Source organism: Gastrolobium bilobum, unplaced genomic scaffold (assembly GCF_033153095.1).
Source record: "Gastrolobium bilobum isolate Gb01-03AN ecotype WA unplaced genomic scaffold, APGP_CSIRO_Gbil_v1 utg12810, whole genome shotgun sequence".
NCBI lineage: Eukaryota > Viridiplantae > Streptophyta > Magnoliopsida > Fabales > Fabaceae > Gastrolobium > Gastrolobium bilobum.
Genome location: NW_026897312.1, coordinates 37916 through 61435, shown reverse-complemented (window position 1 = coordinate 61435; position 23520 = coordinate 37916). Strand labels below are relative to the sequence as shown.

At 33.9% G+C, this 23520-nt stretch overlaps 2 protein-coding genes and 1 non-coding gene across 6 annotated transcripts; 2 read left to right on the top strand and 1 right to left on the bottom strand.

Moving 5' to 3' along the window:
• Positions 1-1118: 1118 nt before the first annotated feature.
• TRNAQ-UUG (transfer RNA glutamine (anticodon UUG)) lies at positions 1119-1190 on the top strand. Its single transcript has one exon. It is a non-coding gene; the product is annotated as a tRNA-Gln (tRNA).
• An 11914-nt stretch (positions 1191-13104) lies between these two features.
• Positions 13105-15106, top strand: LOC133305894 (putative GDP-L-fucose synthase 2). Of its 3 annotated transcripts, none has more exons than XM_061506144.1 (3): positions 13105-13340; positions 13547-13625; positions 13970-15106. In XM_061506144.1, exons 2-3 carry the CDS (start codon positions 13601-13603, stop codon positions 14926-14928), a joined length of 984 nt encoding a protein of 327 aa, XP_061362128.1. In that variant the 5' UTR covers positions 13105-13340; positions 13547-13600; the 3' UTR covers positions 14929-15106. The 3 variants fall into 3 exon arrangements, with proteins under 3 accessions (XP_061362128.1, XP_061362127.1, XP_061362126.1); XM_061506143.1 differs by having other exon boundaries at positions 13528-13625; XM_061506142.1 differs by having other exon boundaries at positions 13522-13625.
• Positions 15107-17568: 2462 nt separating this feature from the next.
• On the bottom strand, positions 17569-21603 carry LOC133305896 (uncharacterized). 2 transcript variants are annotated; one of them, XM_061506147.1, is made up of 5 exons: positions 21439-21603; positions 21023-21299; positions 19718-19787; positions 19539-19627; positions 17569-17920 (listed from the first exon to the last, which is right to left on the bottom strand). In XM_061506147.1, the coding sequence occupies exons 2-4, from the start codon at positions 21203-21205 to the stop codon at positions 19578-19580; spliced, it is 303 nt and encodes a 100-aa protein (XP_061362131.1). In that variant the 5' UTR covers positions 21206-21299; positions 21439-21603; the 3' UTR covers positions 17569-17920; positions 19539-19577. The 2 variants fall into 2 exon arrangements, with proteins under 2 accessions (XP_061362131.1, XP_061362132.1); XM_061506148.1 differs by having other exon boundaries at positions 21023-21268.
• Between the last annotated feature and the right edge of the window lie 1917 nt (positions 21604-23520).

The window sequence follows — 23520 nt, the reverse complement described above, 5'->3', positions numbered from 1 at the left end:
ATCTAACGTTTTAATTTATTAGATATTTGAGTCATTAAATAGAAACAAATCAATTATCAACAGCCAAGATTAAGTGTATAAAATTTTATTCTTACACCGGTGTAAGAATAAGAAGTCTTATATCTTGGTCTTTGATTAATTTTCATCTAACTGCACAAATATCTAATAAATTAAAATTGTTACATATAAATAAAATCAATAGCCAAGATTAAAAATATAACTTATACCAATATAAAATCATCCTGATCATATATCTTATCTCATTTTATATTATAAGAGATAAAATTATCACTTAAATACATAAAATCATATGAGAACCATGTGATTAATAGAGAGAAAAAAACTTCAGGTATTTTTATATGGAAAATAAATTTATCTTGTACAACATCATCGTCAAACGAGAGAGAGATAGGTGGCTTGCAACATAAGATGTTGCATTATTGGATTGTGTTCCATGTCTAATTATGTGGCACAATTGTCTGAAATCTAATGTTGTGAAACAACTTTGTGTTTCTGCCGTCAATGATTTATTGGACCGTTTTTTGAGAGAGATTTTTGGCTATTTTTTATTTATGAATTGGATAAATAACTCGGGACGTTTCTTTTCCATTTTTTATGTATTGAGTTGTCTTGTTCGGGTAAGTTACTAAAAACAGATAACGAAGAAAAATTGTGTGAATATGCCATCCGAATCTAATTAAGATACTAGGGTATATATTGCAGAAGGCAGCAGCTGATGAGGGAGCTACATGAAATAAATATAAATATATTCATACAATTATAAAAAATAAATTAGTCATTAAATAATTATCTTATGAACATTTTCTAATTGTTTTCTAATAATATGTAAGATTATATTTTATCATAAAATTTATAAAAACAAAAGAATATTAAAATGTGTGTGCCTACTGCCTAGTTATGTACGTGTGTTTAAGATTAATTGTTAATAAAATTGTTAGTAGTTTAATGTATAATAAAATTATTTTATGTATTTTTATTTATGTTCTTTCATACTTGTTTTGATATCTGAGTAGAAAAATCAAATTATTTCTGCGAATATATGAATACAAAAATAGATTTATAAAACTAATATAAACTTGCAGGCTTGCAGCAATGGGGGTTCCATGGTGTAGTGGTTAGCACTCTGGACTTTGAATCCAGCGACCTGGGTTCGACTCCCGGTGGGACCTACACTTTCTCTTTTTTGAAATGAAAATATTCTGCCAATCTTATCCTATAATTTTATAAAGTTTGAAATAAGCATAATGTATATGCACAATGGCGGTCCAAGAATAGAATAAGAACAATTTAGAAAAAGTAGAAAATGAGTAGTAGAGTGAAAAAAGAATAAAAAAAATATATTTTCAAAATTTTCCGTCACTTACTAATATTTTATATATTTTAAGAATAACTAAAAGTTAAAGGATAAAATGTAAACTAATTATACTTTACTTTCAAGTGTCTCACTTTAAAATAATTTTAAAAAGTTTTTATTCTAATTTTTTCACCTGGTGTTTGGTTGAGGTTTTTTTAGAAGATACCTAGGCATTATAGATAGGATTTCTTTGTTTTCTATGTTTGGTTCACAATTTTACAAAATTTTGATAGGAAACACATTTCTCTAAACTTTAATATTTGTGTGTAAAATGGAAGGAAAGTAACTGTTCAATAAAACCACTTTAAACGTGGTATTGTGAGTTAGATTGCTAAGTGAATAAAAGACAACCAAAAAACTGCCCTTATCCACATACTAATGGGTTGCTTTCGATGATAAATGCCCCATTGTCTTGCTCCTTTATCTGTATGTATACTTCTTCTTTTGCCAATTTCTTTTTCCGAAAATTAGATTGAAGTTAGATTCCAACAGAAGAACATGGAAAAAAGAGGACTTATTTTGTGATCAAAATTGGGTTTATTTGTTGGCTTATAGTGTGGTACACACAATTTTTTTATTTTTCAATTTTTTTTAAAAATAAGGATATTTTTCGTAATTGTCACTTATTTCTCCATCTATATTTTACCTCAAACCAAACATAGACTTTATAAATCTTACCGAATTTGTCCGGTAAAATTTTTTCCAACTAAATAACTTTTTTTACATTTTCCTACCAAACTCACTTTCCAACCATTTTCTTATCAATTATATTTTCCTAGTATTCAAAAAATTTCTACTCAACCAAACGCTCCCTAAAAAATTGGTATAAACTGTTTGCCGCAAAAATAAACTGGTATTCCACAACTTAAAACAATATTGTGCAACCAACCATGCATTAATAACAAAATTAGTTATCTTATCCGTACATTGCTTAAATATCCATAATTATAAGTTTTTAACGTAATAGATAAATATTTAGTGCATTTTGAACTATTTTATTTTTGAAAAGGTTACAATTAAAATATGTCAAAGATATCATTTAAAAGTATAATAAAGAAACTCCCATCAAATTTGATAAAAGTAGCTGATAAATTCCTAGTGGAGGCTGATGTACCACGAAATGGTGAGGGTAGTGAACATAATTATATTTTCCTTCTTCTACTTATAGTTTTGAAGTGATAATAACTGTTTCTATTCTCATTATGAATCGAAGTGTTTCTATTCGTAGTTATTAAACACTTTTAAAAAAAACACCGGAGTTTCAGGATGAACATGATTTGATCCAAACCAGATTTTTTTAATCAAATTGAATTAATTCGTTTCAAAGAATCCAATTGCTTTATTATATTTGAACTGAATTTATTTTTTCGAGTTGGTTCGGAATTAATTTAGAACAAATTTATATTTCAAGATCAATTTATGATTTATAGCTGATTCTGAATTAGTCAGGGTATGCACGACAATCTTCCCGGAATTATTATTTTTTTAATTTATATTTTCGGAAATAGAAATGGATAAAAAACTCGTTTGATAAAATCGGTTTATTTTTTTGTTCCCGGATGAACCGGTTTAATTTTTGTGCTGGGGAACAGAAAAAAGAATCAGAAAATTTTTGTTTTTTTGTTTTCGGACACAAAATGAAAAACACTTATCTCTCTCAATCAATTTTCACCTCTACCATCATCACCACTACCACCATCATCACCACCACCACCACCATCATCTCGATACGACAATCGTCGTCGTCGCCGCCGTACCACTAGTGCCGTCGTCACCACCCCCACCACCACGATGCCACCGCCACCACCTCCACCCATCATTACCACCATGCCACCCCACCACCACTATTACTGTCATTGTCACCACCATCATCACTACTACCGCCATCAACCACCACTACCATCATCGCAACCACTGCCGTCACCGCCACCGCCACTATCGCCACCACCACCATTGCCACCACCACGACGCCAACGCTATCATCACCACCATTCTCACCAACCACCACCACGATGCCACCGCTACAATTGTCGCCGCCACCAACCACAACTGCCACCAACCATTGTCGCAGTCACTGTCGTCACCTCCACCACTACCACCTCCATTATCACTGTCATCGCTGCAGCTACTGCCGTCACAACCACCACCACTATCATCACCACGTCATTGCTGCCACCACTACCGTACCGCCGCCACCACCACTAGCGTACCACCGCCACCACCACCACAACCACATCATATGGAAAGAAAAGTGATGATCCGAAATTTTTTTATATTTAATAGAAATTATTTTTTATTATATTATTTATTGTGTTATCAAACACAATTCTTATTCTCGGAATAAAAATATAATATGTTATCAAACACTTTTTTTTTCTCAGAAACTATTCCAAGGCACAGGAATAGAAAAAAATTATTTCTTTTCAGAGACAGTAATAGAGAATAAAATGGTTGTCATGCACACTCTGAAAGCTTTTCATGCAAACTCATTCTTGATCCATTTCGAACGGGTTCTTTTAATCGGGTTAGAAATATACAATTGAGATCAATTCAGTTAAATTATATTGCATAGCGTTAACTAAGTGTGTAGTTCTTTCATGATTTCATCTAATGGTTTATCTTTTAAAAATTAGAAATTTTTCATATTACCTGAAATAAATTATATCGTATAACATATAAAAAAATAAGTGAAATCTAGTAAGGAGAAGAGAAAGAAAAAAATATATTTTATCTACTATTTTATATTTTATATGAGATAATTTATCTCATATAATATGATAAATATATTGTCCTTAAAAATTATGTTAGAACGTGATTTTTTTTATCATATAACAAAATATTTTTAAGAGTTTGGATCTATTGTGGCTAATAGCCATCGAGCTTGGGCCACCCCAGTTGAACAACAAAAGCAGGTTTTGCGTCTGAAGTTCTCAATCTCTTCCCTTTAATTTTTATTTTTTACATTGAAAAAAAAAAAAGACTAACATGGTAACATATTTCACAAAATAACTTAATATTTTGCTAGATCTTAAGACAGGAAACAGAACATAGATATGCGTGAAACATTCAATTTTAATTTCTCCGTTCAAACATAGCCATGTGCTTCCACATGTTTAGATTATTTTCAGTACATCAAAACACTAAAATAAGTGCATCTGTCTATTTATTTAATAATATGTGGATAAAAAAATATTACATTATTAAAAAAAAAATATGATATTTTTTATTCACATATCATAAAATAATTAGGCTTGGGCGATTCTCCTAATATATTTTCTATTTTCACTTAATGGATGGAGAAAATAATACAAAATGTAAGCACGTCGGGAGGAAGCAAACTTGGTTGGCAGGATATCCAAACTTTAAGGCAGGCAAGCAAATCAACCATTATGTGTTTAAGAGTCATGCTGTTTGCTGTTAAAAATATTTCTTGACTAATCATTTTAAAAGAGAAAATTGTGAGATTCAAATAACAAATGAACAATTGACCAAAGTAATAATTTTTTTTTTTTTTATAAATTAAATTTCACAAAAATATAACCTTATATCAACTACTTTTGATAATATATTTTTTACATACATAAATCTCACCCGCTACCAAATGATATAATATGAAATAAAAATTATTGTTATGTTTTTTAAAGGGTCAGGATTATTTTATATTAATATAACCTACGTTCTTAATTTTGAAAATTAATTTAACAATTTTAATTTTTTAATTATGTGAGTCATTGAATAAAAATAGGGGTAGCAATTCAAGTTAATATGATATGAACACATTCAACACAAACATAGGGCTTGTTTGTTGCGATGTATAAAGCCTGATAGTATAAACTTATATTATACGTTATGAAATTTTTTAATTGTTTGGTGTGATTATCGTATAGTATAAGCTTATACAGCAGAGTCCCTTGATACATCAAAATGATTTATAACTTAATCAAGCCTAAGGGTTGGGATAAGGCCTGATAAAAGTTAATGTATTAATATTGTTGACCACGGCAATTATCAAGAATTAATATATTATTTTAACATTAATATATTAAAATAAAATATAAATTTTCAATATATTCATTTTTAAAATATTAAAGATCTTTATTTTTATAAAAATTAATATATTTTTTAGATACAATGATCAATAGATTTTTTATAAAAATTAATATAATATGACATTTTGAAGAATTATATAAATTATTTATTAAAGGATATTTTTGTTAAAAATATTTTTTTATCTTATCTAGTATTATGCAGTATATTATCAAATATTGGATGATATTATCTTATACATTACATTAGCTTATACAATGTCATGCCAAACGCTAGATAGTATTAGAATTTAATTACGTCTTATACAACCACGCCTTATACTATCAGATCTTATACTATCAAAATTTATTCTCTACTGTGCACCAAACATGCCCATAAACTTCGACTGGAACACAATATGTAAATTTTGCGGGTTGACTCGATACGAAATGAATTATGCACAAACTAAAAGTTATGAGTTCTCACCACTGACATGACCCATTTTTTATGCGATTTAGACATGACACCACGAGAATCACAATATACAACTATAATTATTAGCTATTGTATTCATGGGTCAAAACAGTAATTAATCAAAAATATGAATCAAGTTTGTGTTTGCTTATTAATACGCGATAGGATACGAATTTTTGTGTTACATTTTGCCTACACGAACACGATATGAATTTAAATATGGTCAAGATCATTTTACATCAGTATAAGTTACACTATCAATCTTGATTATTGATCCTATTTATATTTAATGGTTTTGATTTATTAGATATTTGAACAGTTAGATACAAGCAAAATAATGATTAAGATTTGGTTTAAGACTTTTGTCATGGACCTAACATATGAGCCCATATTCCTAAAGCCCAATAAGGGCAAACAACTAAGAGAGAAATATGGAAGAAAAAAAAACCTCAAGAAGATATCAATAATATCATATCCTCAGTGGATCAAGCATTGGCCCCCCAATATTCCCAAGAGATCCAGGATTTCACTCTTATCAGGTAAACTTTCTATAAATAAGAGGCTATGCTTACAAGTATGCACTTTTGAACTCCCTCTCTCTTAGCCGTCACAATGCACACACCTCACGCCTTGGCTACATAATCTATTATAGTGCACAGTGATATGCTACCCTTTAGGGTATCTCCTCTATGGATACTTGAGAGAGAGAACTCTGACCCTACAATAATATATCAATATCTACTTCACTAGGATCAAATATTGGCAGCGACTATGGGGAAAGGTAAACTTCTACTCCTACTTTACAATGGTGAACACGAGGAACACCACCAACAACTACCACTGCCACCGCCCGACCTCGCCGAATTGAGCAACAGCCCAATTGATCCATTGTAGAGCCCGAGTGTGGCTCCCTTGCTGATGTCATCCATGTTAGTGATGCCATGTCGGACTCCGCTTCCACCCCGGCTAGACCACAACCCGAACCCGCTGCAAGACACTGACAACTTCATAGCTCAAACCGCCCTTCATGCCATCTTGTGGCGAATGCGGGAGATGTAGAATAGGTACGTGATCCAAAGTCGAATGGATGCTCAGAGGATAAGTGAGCTGGAAAATTGAATTCTCTAGCGCAGCAAGCTGGAACGTCAATAGAGAAAAGGCTGGGAACATGCCCAATGAGCAAGAGATTAGGGTCGGGATGAACGACAAGCCTATAAGCAAAATTGCCGAGATGAGGATAGATGTCGCACTAATGAAGGGGGTGATGCCGCGACCTAAATGATGATAGAGGAAGTGGCGATGCCTAAGGCCGAAATGAAGAAGAGGGGCAAGACGATAGCAGAATCTGAGCCAATGGTGGCACAATCAGAATATGCTTCCTCCTAGACATATACAATAACAGTCCGTTCACAGATCCAATCATCAACAGTCACTACCCAGAAGGATTGATAAACTCATAGTTTATCATTTTTTTAAAGACTAAAATCACTCTTATATCTAGTCAAAAACATGAAAACTTAGAGTTATTTGACTAAAAATGATGGAATTTGAAATATTGACTTATATGAATGATTTTTGCGTATTTTGTAGGACAATTGAGTTAAATTGGAATATTGGAGCAATGGTTAAGCTAGAAGGACTAAAAAGGATAAATGAGGAGCAACCAATTAGTAAAAATCTTCTTGAAGCTGTCTTTCAGCCAATTTTTGGTATCAAATATGATGGATTTGGATCTTGTTCTTTATGGAAATTGTAGATCTTTCTTTTATCTTTCCAACGAGACCAAGATCACATCAATCAGACAAGTATGGATCAAGTTATGCCTGAAATGTGAAACCATATTTTTGCTATCAAAATAGTGCGTTTTAACGCTTTCCAACCCGTTTTAACGCCCAGTTGTGACCCAATTAAGGCCCATGACAGGATTTTCACCCAAAGTTAGTGTTCCTACAGATATTTGACCTATTTTTCAGAGGAAACTCATAACACTTGACACTAGAGGCATAATTTTATCGGAAAAGCGTGTTCTTCATGCTTTTGATAGCCGGAGACGAGTCAGAGTCAAGATTATGCTGGGATTCTTGAAGATTCACCGCGCCATCACACCAATGGAGTTTGGGGAAGCTTTTTTTTTTTCTTGATTCCACTATGTTAGGCTAGTTTTTTTTGTAGTTATCGCTAAATTGAACCTAATTGAATCTTTATGTTTTTCAATCAATCTTTAATGTAATTTTCCCTTTTTATATTGAATGAATGTGTCTTTGCTTAATGTTCAATTTCCATTGATACAAATGTTTAATTCATAACATAAAAGGGGAGATTAGGGGAAGTAGAATCCCTAACTACGCTTTTTTTGATTGCTTGAATATTTGACTTTGCGTTTTGTTCTGGCTTTATTATAATTATTAATTAATTTTTATCAAATATCTTATTCGAATTGTCTCACTTAAGTAAAAATAGTGAACTAGTGCTTGAAAATCTAATCTTCGTGGGAACAATACTGTTACGTATACACTTTATTACTGATATGACCGATGCACTTGCCTTGTTCACAACAACCTCATGCTAACATTAAGGACAAAGGAATCATTGAAATCGGGCAGAGTTCAATTCATTGTTGCAGACTTCCCCTCCCTATATAATATAATAATTGGCCAACCTGGTATACACAAATGGGATAAATATCCACCAAGCATCAATCGTTGAAGATGGTGAGCTCGAAGAACGAGTTTGTAATCATAAAGGGAGATCAGAAGCAGTCTAGTGAATGTTATTATGAAACCATGAAGATAAATGAAGGTGACCTGTCCTCCCCATCCAAGGTTTGACCTAGGGAAAAGATCCCGAAAAAAGAAAATGACTGTTCGAGAAGGTGGTAAACATGGTTAAGCAAGAAGTAAGGGAGGATAATTATATGTCAAGGCCAGAGCCAAACAGCGAGTTGGTAGAGTTGGTTCTAGGGGATGAACCCAGACAAAACACGAAGATAGGGAGGGCTTTAGAGCCTAACTTGAAATGTTATATAGCTGCCTTCCTTGAAGAAAATAATGATGTATTTGGTTGGAGATAAAAAAAAATTGGGGATTAACCTCAGCTTTTGTTGTCATAAGCTTGCCATCTACCTAGATACCACCCCAATGTCACAGAAGAAAATGAAGCTCGGACCCGAAAGACAACAGGCCCTAGAAGAACACGTTAAAGAGCTGTTGGAGGTTGACTTCATTAGAGAAATTCAATATACAATCTAGCTCTTTAACGTGGTGAAGGTGAAGAAGCCAAGCAGAAAATGATAAGTCTGTGCTAACTGAATGATGTCCTCAACAAAGTGTGTCCCATAGATTCGTACCCCATGCCCAACATAGATCAGTTGGTAGATAACTCTGGTTTTCGACTTTTATCCTTTATGGATACATATTACGGGTACAACTAGATCCCCATGCACTCCGCGAATCAAGAAAAGATTATCTTCATCACGGAGAGGGCCAATTATTGTTATAACTTCATGCCTTTTGGGTTAATGGATACCGGGGCGATGTATCAGAGAATGATGAACCACATTTTCGAAGCCTAGATTGGCAAAAACGTTGAGGTTTATATAGATGACATGATATTCTAGTCGGCTAAGCTGGCAGATCATGTGGATGACTTAGCACAAACATTTGCATAACTCTGAGCTGACCACATTCTCCTTAATCCGGCCAAGTGCGCATGCGGAGTTCCTGCAGGAAAGTTTCTAGGCTTCATACTCACCAATAGAGGAATTTAGGTCAACCCAGACAAGTGTAGGCGATCCTGGATATGAAGGATCACAGAAATGAGAATAAAGTTTAGCAGTTGATAGGGCGTTTGGCTGCTCTCACCAAGTTCTTGCCAAACTCAGCAGAAAAAGCACTACCATTTTTTAAGTTATTGAAGAAAAAGGCAGAGCATGGATAGAGTAGAGAATGCGAGGAAATATTTGACAAAATAAAGAAATGTTTAGCAACCCCACCCATCTTGTCTAAGCCAGAACCCAGAGAAACATTGGTGCTATATTTATCAATGGGAGAAAAGGCAGTAAGCACAACCCTAGTGCGTGAGACTGAAAAAGGGCAAGCCTCAATATATTTTGTCAGCTGAGCACTTCAGGGACCCGAATTAAGATACCAGAAGCTAGATAAGGTTGCATTCACACTCCTCACCGTGACTAAAAGACTACGCCCCTATTTCTAGGGGCACCATGTCATAGTTAGAAATAACCAGCCCATCAAGCAATTTCTACATAAGCTTGACTTAGCAGGGAGAATGATAAGTTAGGCAATAGGACTCTCTGAGTTTGATCTTACATATGAATCTCGACATGACATCTTGTCACAAGCCTTGGCTGATTCTGTAAGGAAGATAACCCCAGCCAAAGAAGGAGACCCAAAACTGATAGACATGTGGACGGTCTATGTGGACGACTACTCAAATGCGAGAAGAAGTGAAGCCAAGATTATTGTCAAAAGCTTGGAGGTAGTCTTAATTGAACACTTCCTCCTCTTGGGTTTCCCTACCTCCAACAATCAGGCCGAGTATGAGGCCTTCATTGCTGGGATGCTTCAGGCAAGGGAACATGGAGCTAAAAAGATAAAAGTGTTCAGCGACTCCCAGCTCATCACATCCTAAGTTGAAAGGAAATATCAAGCTAAGGGGCCTTTAATAGCTAAGTACTTGAGCTAAGTGAGAGAATTGCTGATCGAGTTTGCAGAAGTAGTGATCACTTACATTCTCGGGAATGAGAATAGGATGGCAGACATCCTCTCCAAATTGGCCAGTACCAAGAATATGGGCATTCACAAAATGGTCGTGCAGAGAGCAATCCTAAGTCGACGTGCAAAGGCATAACCATCAGAATGGGACGTCGAAGGCCAATGGCCGTTATACGGCACAAACTTGATAGCCCAGCTAACAAGCATGGGTTGAGGGTAACGGGCTAGGAAAAAATCACAAGAGTGCAAGCGAAGCAAGGAAAGCCAGAAGACCACTACTCCCGTTCAGCTCAGACAGGGTGGCTCACGACCTCAGACAAGGCGGTCTAGAGAAAAAACAGCCACTCCAAATCCAAACCTCTGCAAAGAAGGTCGGAGAAGGAAACACTGGATTAACAACTCACAATCTGGCATTGAAAACCAATAATCGAGTCAGAACTCAGATAGCGCCATACTAGTGAGAAGCCATTCAGCACAGACTCGAACATAGCTGGGATGCCAAATGAACAGTTTAAGCTAGCCACAGAGCAAAATATGATCTTCGTAGAACGAATTCGAACACAATAGAAGGTGCAAGGAAAGAGTTCAAAACAAGGCACCTCAAACACGGCACAAATGTAGCAAAAGAACTGCAGCCCGGCAGCCGGACACCCAAACTACCGGACTGAGGGAAAACTGTGGCCCTAGAGCCCAATAAGGGTAAACAACTAAGAGAGAAATATGAAAGAACCTCAAAGAGATATCAATCTTATCATATCTTCAGTGGATCAAGCATTAGGCCCTAATATTCCCAAGAGGTCCACAATTTCTCTACTACTAGCTAAACTCTCTATAAATAGGAGGCTATGCCTATAAGTACTCGCTTTTGAACTTTCTCTCTCTTGGTTGTTATTGTGCACACACCTCACGCCTTGGCTACGCCATCTATTACAATGCACATTGATATGCTATCCTCTAGGGCATCTCCTCCATAGATACCTGAGAGAGAACGTTAATCCTACAGGCTACAACAATATATCAATCTCTGATTGGACATCTCCAATCCACTAAGATCGAACAACTTCTTATTCTTACATAATGTAAGAATATCTTGCCCCATTTAAATATAGATGAACTCAAACACAGATTTTGCATCATGCTTATGTCATGTCAGCATATGTAATCAAGAATTATCGCCCTAAATAGAAGTGGATCAATGATCTACATTAAATATATGATTTCTTATTCTTATATCATTAAAAGAAAAGAAAATATACTCTCTTGTTGTTGGATCTCTCCTACACATACATCGTACATGTATTGCTTCTTTTTCTTTGTTTATGAGTAGGTGATTCTCAAACATGATTACATCTATAGCATGAGAGAGTTTCTATCTTATTGTAAGAGATTAATAAGGCCCTTAAGGGGCTGTTTGGTATGAGGATTCTTTTTGAAATCCTGAGAAAGTGGGATGAGACAAAAAAAAATTCCATGTTCGGTAGGAGGAAACATAAAAATATTCCCAAGAAATTTTTTTCACATCGTTCCATTTTACACTACACATTTCAAAACTAAAATACCATCTCACCTATGGTATTTTTTTCCCACGCTAGAAGAAAAGATCCACAATTTCCTCAGACAAAAATGCCTATGAACTAGGTTATGAGTTGTGTGAAAAAAATGTCTTGCATCACAGAAACATATCGTTGCTCTTTCCAAATTGATTTGTTCTTCAGCAACTCCCTCTCCACTTGTAAGTGTTGGAAAGTGCCAAAACGAAGTTGTGGGATCTGCTGATATTTCAGACCTTTCAATAGAACGAGGAGGGCATTTTGTGGAGTACCTAATGATGATATTGTTCCTATAACAAGTACCAGTGGTTTTTCTTCAACCTTTTTAGAAGAACTAGTGCTAAATTTCCTATGATTTGCTTGGAACTTACTATAGCTGGGAGGAGAGGGAGTTGGAGAAAAGTTTTCAGTTGTATCAATGCGTTGTGACATAGATGGCGAAGAGAATGAGAATTGGGACATGGTCTTCTCAGTAAAAGCATATAGCTCTGGCGTTGCATTAGTTGAAGTGTATAGGGAAGATTCAATTGGTGCTTCAAGTTCAATGAATTTTCTCAGAGTTGTTCCTGTATTTTTAAGTGGCTGGACATACATAAGCAACTGCTAGTGTGTAACGCCCATCAAGTGCTTACGTAACAAATTTCTTCCTTTCACGGCAAAAGAGATTCAATATTTAAAGATGGATAATTTTGTGATTTTGGCCAGATTCCCAACAATATTTTTCACTTTACCAAATATAATATTAAAAAAATTAACTCAATATTTCATAGAAAAATTTGCCGTAGCAAATATTTTTTTAATAACATTCTCGGGAAATTTTTTTTTTTTACCATATTCCCAAAAAATATAATTTTCGAATAAAAAAAATTCTGTTTTAAGAAACGCCCGCTAAAAAGAATATGTATGTTCCCATGAAATGTTTCAAGTGGTGACACAATATTACAAAAGATAACGTCACGTATATGAAGTGAAAAATGAAAAGATCTGAGCGTTAGAGTAGTAGGGATTTGATCTTCGCCGGAATCCAATAGATCTGAGCTACCACCACCGGAGTCCGATCCAACAGATCCCCCGTGGATCGGATTCTTTCATATCGCTGGACCTTTTTTCCTTTTATCACAAACCCATTCATTCATTTTAGCTTCTCAATAAGAGCTTCTGGTTCCTTTTTGCTTTGGATTCGAGGTAAAGTTTCGATTTTTCCTCCACCCCTCGTGTCATTTCGTCGTTTTGGAAGTGGGTTTTCTGTTCAAATTCGAAATCATAATCTCAAGGTGCCGTTGATTGATGGGGGTGGTGGTGGTGGTGGTGCTGTTGTTATGTGTAAATTCTCGTGCTTTGATAACTTGTTCATGTTATTGATTAGTTTCAGGTTTGATTTGAATTTGAAGGAGGGAATAGTTCATCTGCTGTATCAACCAACAAATCTTGCTCCACACCCAAATATGGGAAGCCAAGACAACAACAACGGTTCTTCTTCTCTTTATTATTCATGTCTTCCCTATGTTTCATTGCTTAGAAAATTAGTCATTGAGGCTCTTTCAGATCCCAACTTGAATTGAATCTCTTAATTCTTTGATGAGTAATGCTACACACCCAGAAAAATTTGACTCAATATAACCAGAATTTGATCAGGGTGGTTGTTTGATAAGTCATAGTGGTCTAAGAGTCAGTAACAATAACAATGTCAACTCATTCTGGCAAATATTCTAACCAAAAAAGAAAATTTTCCATCTTGGATTTTGAATATCTGAATTGCTGATTTTATATTATTTTATTTATTTCTTTTTGTGTGTGTGTCTGTGTGTTTGCAGCGGCATTGTCATCTAATTCATTTCTGGCTGACAAATCTGCTAAGGTTTTTGTTGCTGGTCACCGGGGTCTTGTTGGCTCAGCCATTGTTCGCAAGCTGACCCAACTTGGGTTCACTAATCTAATCTTGTGTTCTCATGCTGAGCTTGATCTCACTCGCCAATCTGATGTTGAAGCCTTCTTTGCCTCTGAAAAGCCTGAATTTGTCATTGTAGCTGCAGCCAAAGTTGGTGGCATCCATGCCAACAACACCTACCCTGCTGATTTCATTTCCATCAACCTCCAGATCCAGACCAATGTCATCGATTCTGCTTATCGCCATGGTGCTAAGAAGCTATTGTTTTTGGGTTCCTCTTGCATTTACCCCAAGTTTGCACCCCAACCTATCCCAGAAGATGCTTTGCTTACTGGCCCCTTAGAGCCCACAAATGAATGGTATGCAATCGCCAAGATTGCTGGGATCAAAATGTGCCAGGCTTATAGGATTCAGTATAAATGGGATGCAATTTCAGGAATGCCAACCAACTTATATGGACCAAATGACAATTTTCATCCTGAAAATTCGCATGTTTTACCTGCTTTGATGAGAAGGTTTCATGAGGCAAAGGTCAAATGTGCCAAGGAGGTGGTGGTGTGGGGTACAGGGAGTCCATTGAGGGAGTTTTTGCACGTTGAGGATTTGGCAGACGCGGTTGTCTTCATGATGGAGAAGTACAGTGGATTGGAGCATTTGAATGTAGGGAGTGGAAAGGAGGTTACTATTAAGGAATTGGCTGAGTTGATGAAGGAAGTGGTGGGATTTGAAGGGGATCTTGTTTGGGATACTACTAAGCCTGATGGGACTCCAAGAAAGCTGATGGATAGCTCCAAACTTGCAGGTTTGGGTTGGACACCAAAAATCTCACTCAAGGATGGGCTTGTTGACACCTACAAATGGTACTTGGAGAAGGTCAATCTGTGATTCACCTGGTTAAGCAGAATGTACCATATGAAATTTATAGGTACTTGTCATTTCACTATGAAGATTTTTATTTTTATTTTTTTTTAAATAATTATCCAAAGAACACTATACGACCAATTTTGGTAATGTGTACCAATTATGTTGAATGAAGATTTCAGTGCTATTTTGGTTTTTTGTAGAGATCATGAGATTGAAGAGCCATTGTTAAAAGTATGAACAGAAACTTGTGTCATTTCATGATCTTACGGGTGTTGTTTCAAATATGTATTTCCATAAGCAGTTTTGTTTGGTGTTCTCTCTCTCACTCTCTCGGTTATTTAATTTTGGTTATCATAATTAGTGCATGATGATTATTCAACGCAAATGGTAGTGCCCCTTCAACTTTCAGGGCTTCAACAGCTTCTTGATTGCCAAGAATATGTTTGGAATTTTTCATTTCGATAAAATCTGTAGTGTAAATCTTCTTGTGGATGAGCATATTCAGCCATGCAATCTAATATGATATCTAGTCACAGCAGACAATCCAATTTTGGAATCTTTTGATCTTCTGTGTTCCCAAATAATTCTCTGCTGTTTCAAACTGTTTATAGTTATACCTTCAAAAATATTTGTTAAAGGTTTTTTTACACATGGCCATAGCCAGGTAGATTTTACTTCATGCCTCTTTTGAGCCGTAAGTCTTTATAAAATGATTATTAGGAGTAACTTTTGTCCAACATTTACACACTTTCATTCCTATTAGGGTGGTTGGTTTGCTATATTCCCATGGCATGAGAATATTACACATCATAGGAGAGAGAAAAACATTTGGCAGAGAAAAAAAAACTTTAGCTGACATGTAATATTTCTATTGGTGGGATGTACTGAATCCAAAGATTCATTCTAGGCCGTCACCATTGACCGAGCGTTTCTTTTGTAGTCTGAGAGCACGGTGCACCCTGCTAAAGAGGGAAAATAAAAGGGGATTGAGAGAAAAATATAAAGAAAGAGAAGGGTTTACAAGTAATTTTTTTTAACAGAAAAGAAAAAGGAACACCAAAAAATTTGGTAGTCCCGAACATTTTAAAATTTTCCCCATTGACCACCACCAGCCACCAGCAAGTGGAGTCATTGTCAATAATGTTTCTGGTCAACAAACATGGGAGTCATTATTCTTAACAATATAATGCATGGAAATATCACTCAAGGCATTCTATTTCTGAAAAATATATTTTTTCAGAACTTGAATTAAATATCATATGATTTTGTTAGTGATCACTTTTGTTGATTTCTGCGCAGTGGTTAAAAGTTAGAATTTTGGAGCCACAATATGATGGGTACTTTGAGTCATTTTCTTTGACTTGATGCTTGTTTTCCACTTTCATTTTCTGCTAATTGGACGTTTAAGTAGCTTCATCAACACCTTTTGCCCGTTACCATGCAAAGCCAATTTGGACATTATAGAGAAGCTACGATTAACTTCATGACTCAAAAGTCAAGTAACTAAAATGTTTTTGAGTTGAACGGTAAAGATTTATCGGCAGGGTAGAATGGTGAAACAGTTGTTTTTACTCTTTAAAACTTAGATTGGTTTTTATTATAATATTGAACCCGTTTAAATTTTTACTTGGGTTGTTAAAGTTATGTAAGATAAAATTTGACATATCTTAGCTGAATCAAATAGACTATGGCTTAGGATACCAAAAAAAATAGACTATGGCTTTACCTAAAAAAATAAATAATAATTTTAATGGAAGGGACGTGAGGAAAGTTTTGGTCCATGAGCAAGGAAGCAAGGAAGCATGGACACTTGTAAAATCAGGGAGAGTCGTGTCCGACACGCTCCGACACGATGCCGGACACGCGGTCAACTTTTTCCAACACGCGAATTTGACCGGCATTTTCGTAATTTTTTTTAAATTTTTTTTAAATTTTTTTTTAAAATTTTTTTTTTAAAAAAAATTAAAATATATTAATAAAGATTCCACCTGATCATATCAATTTTATTTTTTTGACTTTTTTCCCCTTAAGTAGATAAGAGATCATCTCAGCATCATTGTTGTCAATTCCTATCACGCTCTTGTTATATCTCTGTCTCTGATGTCTCTCTCTAATATGATTTGATCTCTCTATCTGATATTATATCTCTCTCATCCCACTTCTTATTTTTTTTATTAAAGCTTCCATCTTTATAACGTGTTGATGGGTATTATTAATTTAATTTCATTTTTTTGTTAAATTATTAAATATTAAATAAAATATACACTATATAAATTAAAAATATTATTTAATATTAAAACGTGTCCCAACGTGTCGAAATTCATAATTTTTTAAGATTGACGTGTCGAAGTATCGTGTCATGTCACGTGTCGTATCGGTGCTTCATAGCCATGAGAATTGATTTGGTAAAACCTTAGTATTGGATTTTACGTAAGCTAGTTGGCCACTTTAAGGGTTGATTATATAAAGACAAGTGAGTTTTTAAAACCAACCAAACTATGACGGTTGTTGAACAATGTCAGTAGTTCAAGATTTACACTGGAGACAGTCACTTATCAATCATTCTAAAATCTAATGCACAAAAGTTTTAATATTACGTATTAACAACAATTAGTGTAGGATATTAACTAAAAGGTAGGAAAGAATAGAACATGCCATGAAACCTGATGAATGACTGTCTGAAATTTAGGAGATTAACATCTTTTGGAAGCCTGAATGTTGCTCCAAATTCCAGAGACTTTTTTAGCCTTCGGAATGATGTGCATTCCAGGTTAAAAATGTATAGTTTATATACCTATCTCTTCTACTTGCATGATATATCAAGCAACCCTCAATTACAAAGCAACAATTTGCTCAAATAGTAATAAATTGCCTTTTCTTTTTCCTTGATTGAAAAAAATAAATAAGGTCTTGCAAATCATACAGGCCAGAGATCATAAAGCAAATGTAAAACTGCAAGTTGCAACCAAAAACATCCATGGTGGCCATGAAGAAGCAGGATGCTGCTGCACACCTACAAAACAAAGGAGCACACGATCAATATGCCGGAAAGCGCAGTTTAAAATGTCAATCAATAGTGGTCTGTTATGAATGTGAAGCACTAGAATGCAAAGACTAAGGGCATTCAACCCTTCCAACAATCCATCAGCTCACGTCCGGAAACATTTATTGTTGATGTTTTCTGGAACTAAGGCTCAGGGAAACTAACCTAGTATGTTGTATTCCCATCAGTTTCCAAAAATTATCTACTTACTGAATCATTGTACTTTACTATGTACTTTGATATCAGGATATTACATTTCCAAATGGTAGAACCACCAACGACTCTTCTAATATTTTGTTACAATCTATGGACTCACAAAGCAAAAATGCAAGGGTAAGACTCCATCCAATCAACCCTCAAAAGTCCAGGAGCCTTGTGAAATGGGGTTTGGCTTTTATGTAGACTCACAAAAGCAAATATGCAAGGGTATGACTACATACAAGAATTGCCCTCATCCCTATCCTCACTAGTCAGGGTTTAATGGGGAGTTTTTTTTCTTATTATTATTATTTTATGTGCACTCATAAAAAGAAAGAATTGATTATATCTACACCGTTGCTTAGCTGCTTTCATGCTGCAGAGACTTTACCACAGCACATATTGGTCTGTTCAAACAGGGTGAAATTGCCATGATTTATTTTTTGTTGTGACGTTGAAGGACAGAGATGCAATATTGTTCTTCAATGCTATCCTTTCACTTTGTGCAAATAAATTTAAATTGAGTGCATGTCAACCCAAAATTTATATGCTCCCCTATCCCAGCCCCTTCTAATCAACTATAAAACTTTCAGCACACTTTCTCAGAAACACTATCAAACTTCAAGAAGGTTGAAATGAAAAGCACCATAACCAAACTCAACCTACCAGATTAGTTGCTTTGTACAATTATATAGCTTTTAAATCATATGTTGAAAGCTTTTTCTCCAGAGAATGTTGACAACAGTCAAATTAGATACAAAGCAATTAAGAATAAGCTAAGCATCTTGACATTCTTTACCATGTCTCATTTTTTAAAATGTGATTAATTACATGTCATAATCTCATTCTACAAGTATGACACAGCAGGTAAGGGAACAGCAAACAATATAAAAGAGAACATGTAATCCATGTTAACCTTTTAAGTCCAAGGGTTATTAGTAGTATAATATAAACAAATACCGGCATCAATAATTCCTGAAACCCCTCTCCCAGGTAGACTATGCATTAACTCTTCAACTCTACGGGGGAGAAGTCACATCACATGCCTAATTATGCCAAACACATTTCTGGACCTCAACATAAAACCCACCAGTCACATGTTACAAAAATACCGTGGAACTGGAATCACAATTGAATTGATACATAAAACCCATCATTCTCAAAGTATGACACAAATACAACCAATAAGAAAATAGGTTATAGCATTCCCAAGTTAGAAATAAATTTGAGTTACCTGATACAAAACACATAGATCTAAGTAGAAAGAAATAAACCATACATCTCCAAAAACTAAAGCCTCAAGCTTTTCCATTAGATAGTAAATGTGGCACACAAAAAGGTTTGTCACTAATGACACTAAGATAGTATTCAGAGATTGGGATAAACTCACCTTTCAGAAATTTTATGCATGAAATCAAATTTTGTCTGCTTAAGAATCCTCCTTCAATTCGTCAGAATCAGAATCACTCGCATTATAACCTAACAAAAATACGCCAAACCAAAAATAGTCAGACTAAATTACAAAGGATACGAAAGATGATATGCTGCTAGAAACAAGGGAGGGTTCACCTGGACGCTTATCACCGACTTTCCAAACTGAAGACCTAATCCTTGATGCTTTAGTCAGCCAAATTCTTCCCTTCACATCCAAACCAATAACATCAGCCTTGGAAACCAAAAGAAAAAGAAAAAGAAAAAACAAGTACATCCACACTTCACATATTGTTCATAATCATACCCCATATTTACACCAACGCTCTTTATATTCAATTAAGAGTTCATAGAATCCATATATTTTACGCTAGAAACTATATACATCCATTTTTGCTATTATTTCTGTGTATGATACATTAAAATAACGAATTTGAAAACACAGAACATTAAGTTTTAACATCAATTTTTTTTTTTAAAAAAAACTGACCTTATAATTGCAAATTAAAAACTTTTCAAGTCATTACATCCACCCATGGTAGAACTTTTATATTGTTATTTGTTACGACCCATAACTGATATTAGGGGCTCAACAGTAAGTTTACGTAGGCAAGGGTGCAGGGGATTACTTACCCTAAGGCTGACTCATCAATTGGAGGGAAAGCTTGTTAGTGAATTCAGTTAAATAGGCAGCAGCGTGGAAAGAGTGGGGGATCTTTTTGGGCAAATGGAACTTGGACCTTTGGGAGAGATCAGGGGCTCTCCAACTCCTCTGAATCTATCTTTCTAATTTCCTTATTCTTGTATTTCCATTCAGTTCTGTAATTAGGAAAAGTATTGGAGTAATACTGCCATGGATTTCTCATGTAATTGTTACTGTTGATCTTTCTGGATTTAATACAATTGTCTCTGTTTTAGATTTATTCTGGAAATCTTGTTCTAGACTGTTACATTATTCTAGATATATGTACACAGGAATGTGCATTTAAATTCATGTAAAATGAGTATATTTTAGTGCAGACACACATACATATATACATGTATTAGGATCATAGAAAGGACTTAATGTTTTCTTCATTTTTTTTATAGCCGCCAACATTTTTTTTATGATAGAAATTTTTATATTGCTATTCTAGAGAATCTAGTCATATCATATGTAGTCAGGCATGTAAGCATGCAATTAAATGCAAATAAATGAGTATATTTTAGAGTAGATACGCATAAATATATACATGCATTAGGACCATAGAAAGGACTTAATGTTTTCTCCAATTTGTTTATAGTGGCCAACTTATTCTCCTTTTTTTTTTTTGGCCAAGCAACATTGACCTTTTCAAGCACTTGAGCACCCCAATATCAAACACCCTAACAAACAAGCCCCAATCTAATGAAAGTTCATAGAAGAAGAAAGAATTAAAACACCAAGGAAACAAACAACCCCACCTTCTGTGCATCTCTTGGAACACCATAGCCACTGTAATACATCTGACCCACCAACACCTGCATGTTGATGTCCCCTGCTTTAGCCTCCTTGAGAGTGTCCTTGAACCACCGTTTCACACAATCTGCCACCACCCCTGACAGTGGTACACGGCCATTGCTCTCTCTCCCACTGCTACTCTCCATGTATCCCTTCCAACCACTTCAACTTCAATTTCAGGAAGTGGGGTTTTCTTCTTATTTGGTATCCTGAGAGAAAAAAAAAAAACAAAAGGGTTTTCTGGCGGCACATAAAAAGGGGTGAATTTCCCATAAATTTTTAATTTTTTCAAAAATACAAAATCATGGGTATCTTTCAGATTGAAAGAAAAATACTAAAAGAGACACAAGAATTGCAATTTGGGTTGCAAAGTTGTTACCTTTTTTCTGCTTTTGAGAGCTCTGTTTGATGCTATCTGAAGATCATGGTTTGATTTGAATAGAGAATTAAGAAGGATTTTTTTAATTATTTATTTTTGGCAAAGAGTGAGAGAGAAGAAAGAAGCAGCTTATCAGAAAATACCAGGCGGCGTAGGGAACAGTTGTTTCTCTAACAACGTTGTTTCTACCTGTCCTTCATATTTTATAATTTTATATGCTTTAGCATACAATTCAGAATTCAATATTTTTTTTTTTTTGTATAGCCAATATTATATATATATATATATATTTTGATGTAAGAAAATAAGTTAAATAACATTATCCTATTGGTTTATTTAGCATTATGTAAATCTTAGTTTATTTTAAAAAACAAATAAAGATCTTTGGTTAATAAACTATATTTTAATATTTTTGTTTAAAGTTTAATATTTTTAAAAGGGAAATATATCGATTGTGTAATAGGAAAAAAAATATTTTCCTGCGAAACATAATATTTCATGGGTCTCATGTATTGTTTATTTCTCTCTCCTTGCATTGTTTTTTATTTTTTTTAAATGTTGTCTATGTAGGAAAATAATTTTTTTTTCTTGTTACATAACCGATACAATGATACATTCCCTTTTTTAAAATATATTATTTGAATTGAAGTTTTTTTATTATTCTAAACGTTTCTTGATTCTAATTGCCACTGGTTGCAGTAGCCTATTGCGACTTTTTAGTTTTGTTATTTTAATATTGTATATAATAACATTATGATGGAATTTCAAATGTTATTTCATGTGAGAAATATTTTTTGAAATACATAGATAATAAAAAATAAGGTTATAAAAAATTATATATTATTTAAGTTTTAATTTATTATAACATTACATCTTATTTTTTATATGTTTTAAAATATTTAATTTACATATTTACTATATATGAAAAATATGGACCGATATAAGTTAATCATAAAAAGGTATTTATGAATAATAAATAATCTATTTTCTCCAAAAAAATTCATTTCTTTCTCGCAATCTTGTCTTTCTCCTCGTGTTTCTATCTGCCTTTTAAGTTTATTATACTCACATCCACCAAAAAAAAAAAAGTTTATTATACTCATGTATACAGGGAAAATTTAAATAAAAAAAAGTCTCGTGAGGGAGAAAAAAACCAATAATTTAAAATTATTACGCCTACCCATTATGTTCGTTTCATATAATTTTATTTTATTTTTGTAAAAATAAAAAGATGTTTATAAGGGACCTAAACTTATATAAAGATGATTCCACCCATTCTAAAGTAGTTTTCAGATGCTCTACATGCATGTATTTCCAAGGTGCTCGTTTTTCCAATTATGAAGAGTGGCTAAGCGATCCTACCCACTTCTTCGTCGTGATAAAAATTGAATTTAACTTGATGGTAGGAGCATTTTTGTTCATAAAGTTTTTATAAGTCAGAAATGTAACACTCCAAATTTTTATTCTTAATTTAATTTTAAAAAATTAATGAAATATGTCATTAAATAAAAAATATTATTACGAATTACACGATATCTATGATGCCAAGTTAAAAATAAAAAATTTAACTTGCTGTTCTGATCAGATGCCAAGTCACTTGATGTAAGAATTTGTCAAATTAAAGAATTATAATCATACAAAGGTGAATTAATGGTGATAAAAGAAAAGAAAAAAATATGATATCTACTTTCGATTAATTAAATAAGGAAAATAAATATTTAAATATCCAAAATGATATAGTTTTGAGTGACAAAACGGTCAAGAGACATGACAAATAATTAATATTATATATATATATATATATATATATATATATATATATATATATGAGGAATGATCCGTTTACAAATTTTTGCGAATTACACTATGTACTTATGAAAATACATATTGTAATTTGTAAACAAAAAATTAGTAAATATAACCCTCTCATATATATATATATATATATATATATATAGTTGTAATTAGAATATAAACTCATCATATGTGTAGGTTGGATTTTAATAATGAGAAATGGAAATGTTCCACCGTTGTATTTTATTACCTAGTTGTTGATCTATTACTCCTATAATAACTAGGGTT

Excerpts from the sequence above, each read along its gene's own strand:
- LOC133305894 (XM_061506144.1), top strand. The coding sequence starts at position 13,601 with ATGGGAAGCCAAGACAACAACAACG. Across the intron at positions 13,626-13,969 it reads AAGCCAAGACAACAACAACG|CGGCATTGTCATCTAATTCA; the intron begins GTTCTTCTTCTC and ends GTGTGTTTGCAG.
- LOC133305896 (XM_061506147.1), bottom strand. The coding sequence starts at position 21,205 with ATGGAGAGTAGCAGTGGGAGAGAGAGCAATGGCCGTGTACCACTGTCA. Across the intron at positions 19,788-21,022 it reads TTCCAAGAGATGCACAGAAG|GGAAGAATTTGGCTGACTAA; the intron begins GTGGGGTTGTTT and ends TTGGATGTGAAG. Across the intron at positions 19,628-19,717 it reads AGTCGGTGATAAGCGTCCAG|GTTATAATGCGAGTGATTCT; the intron begins GTGAACCCTCCC and ends TATTTTTGTTAG.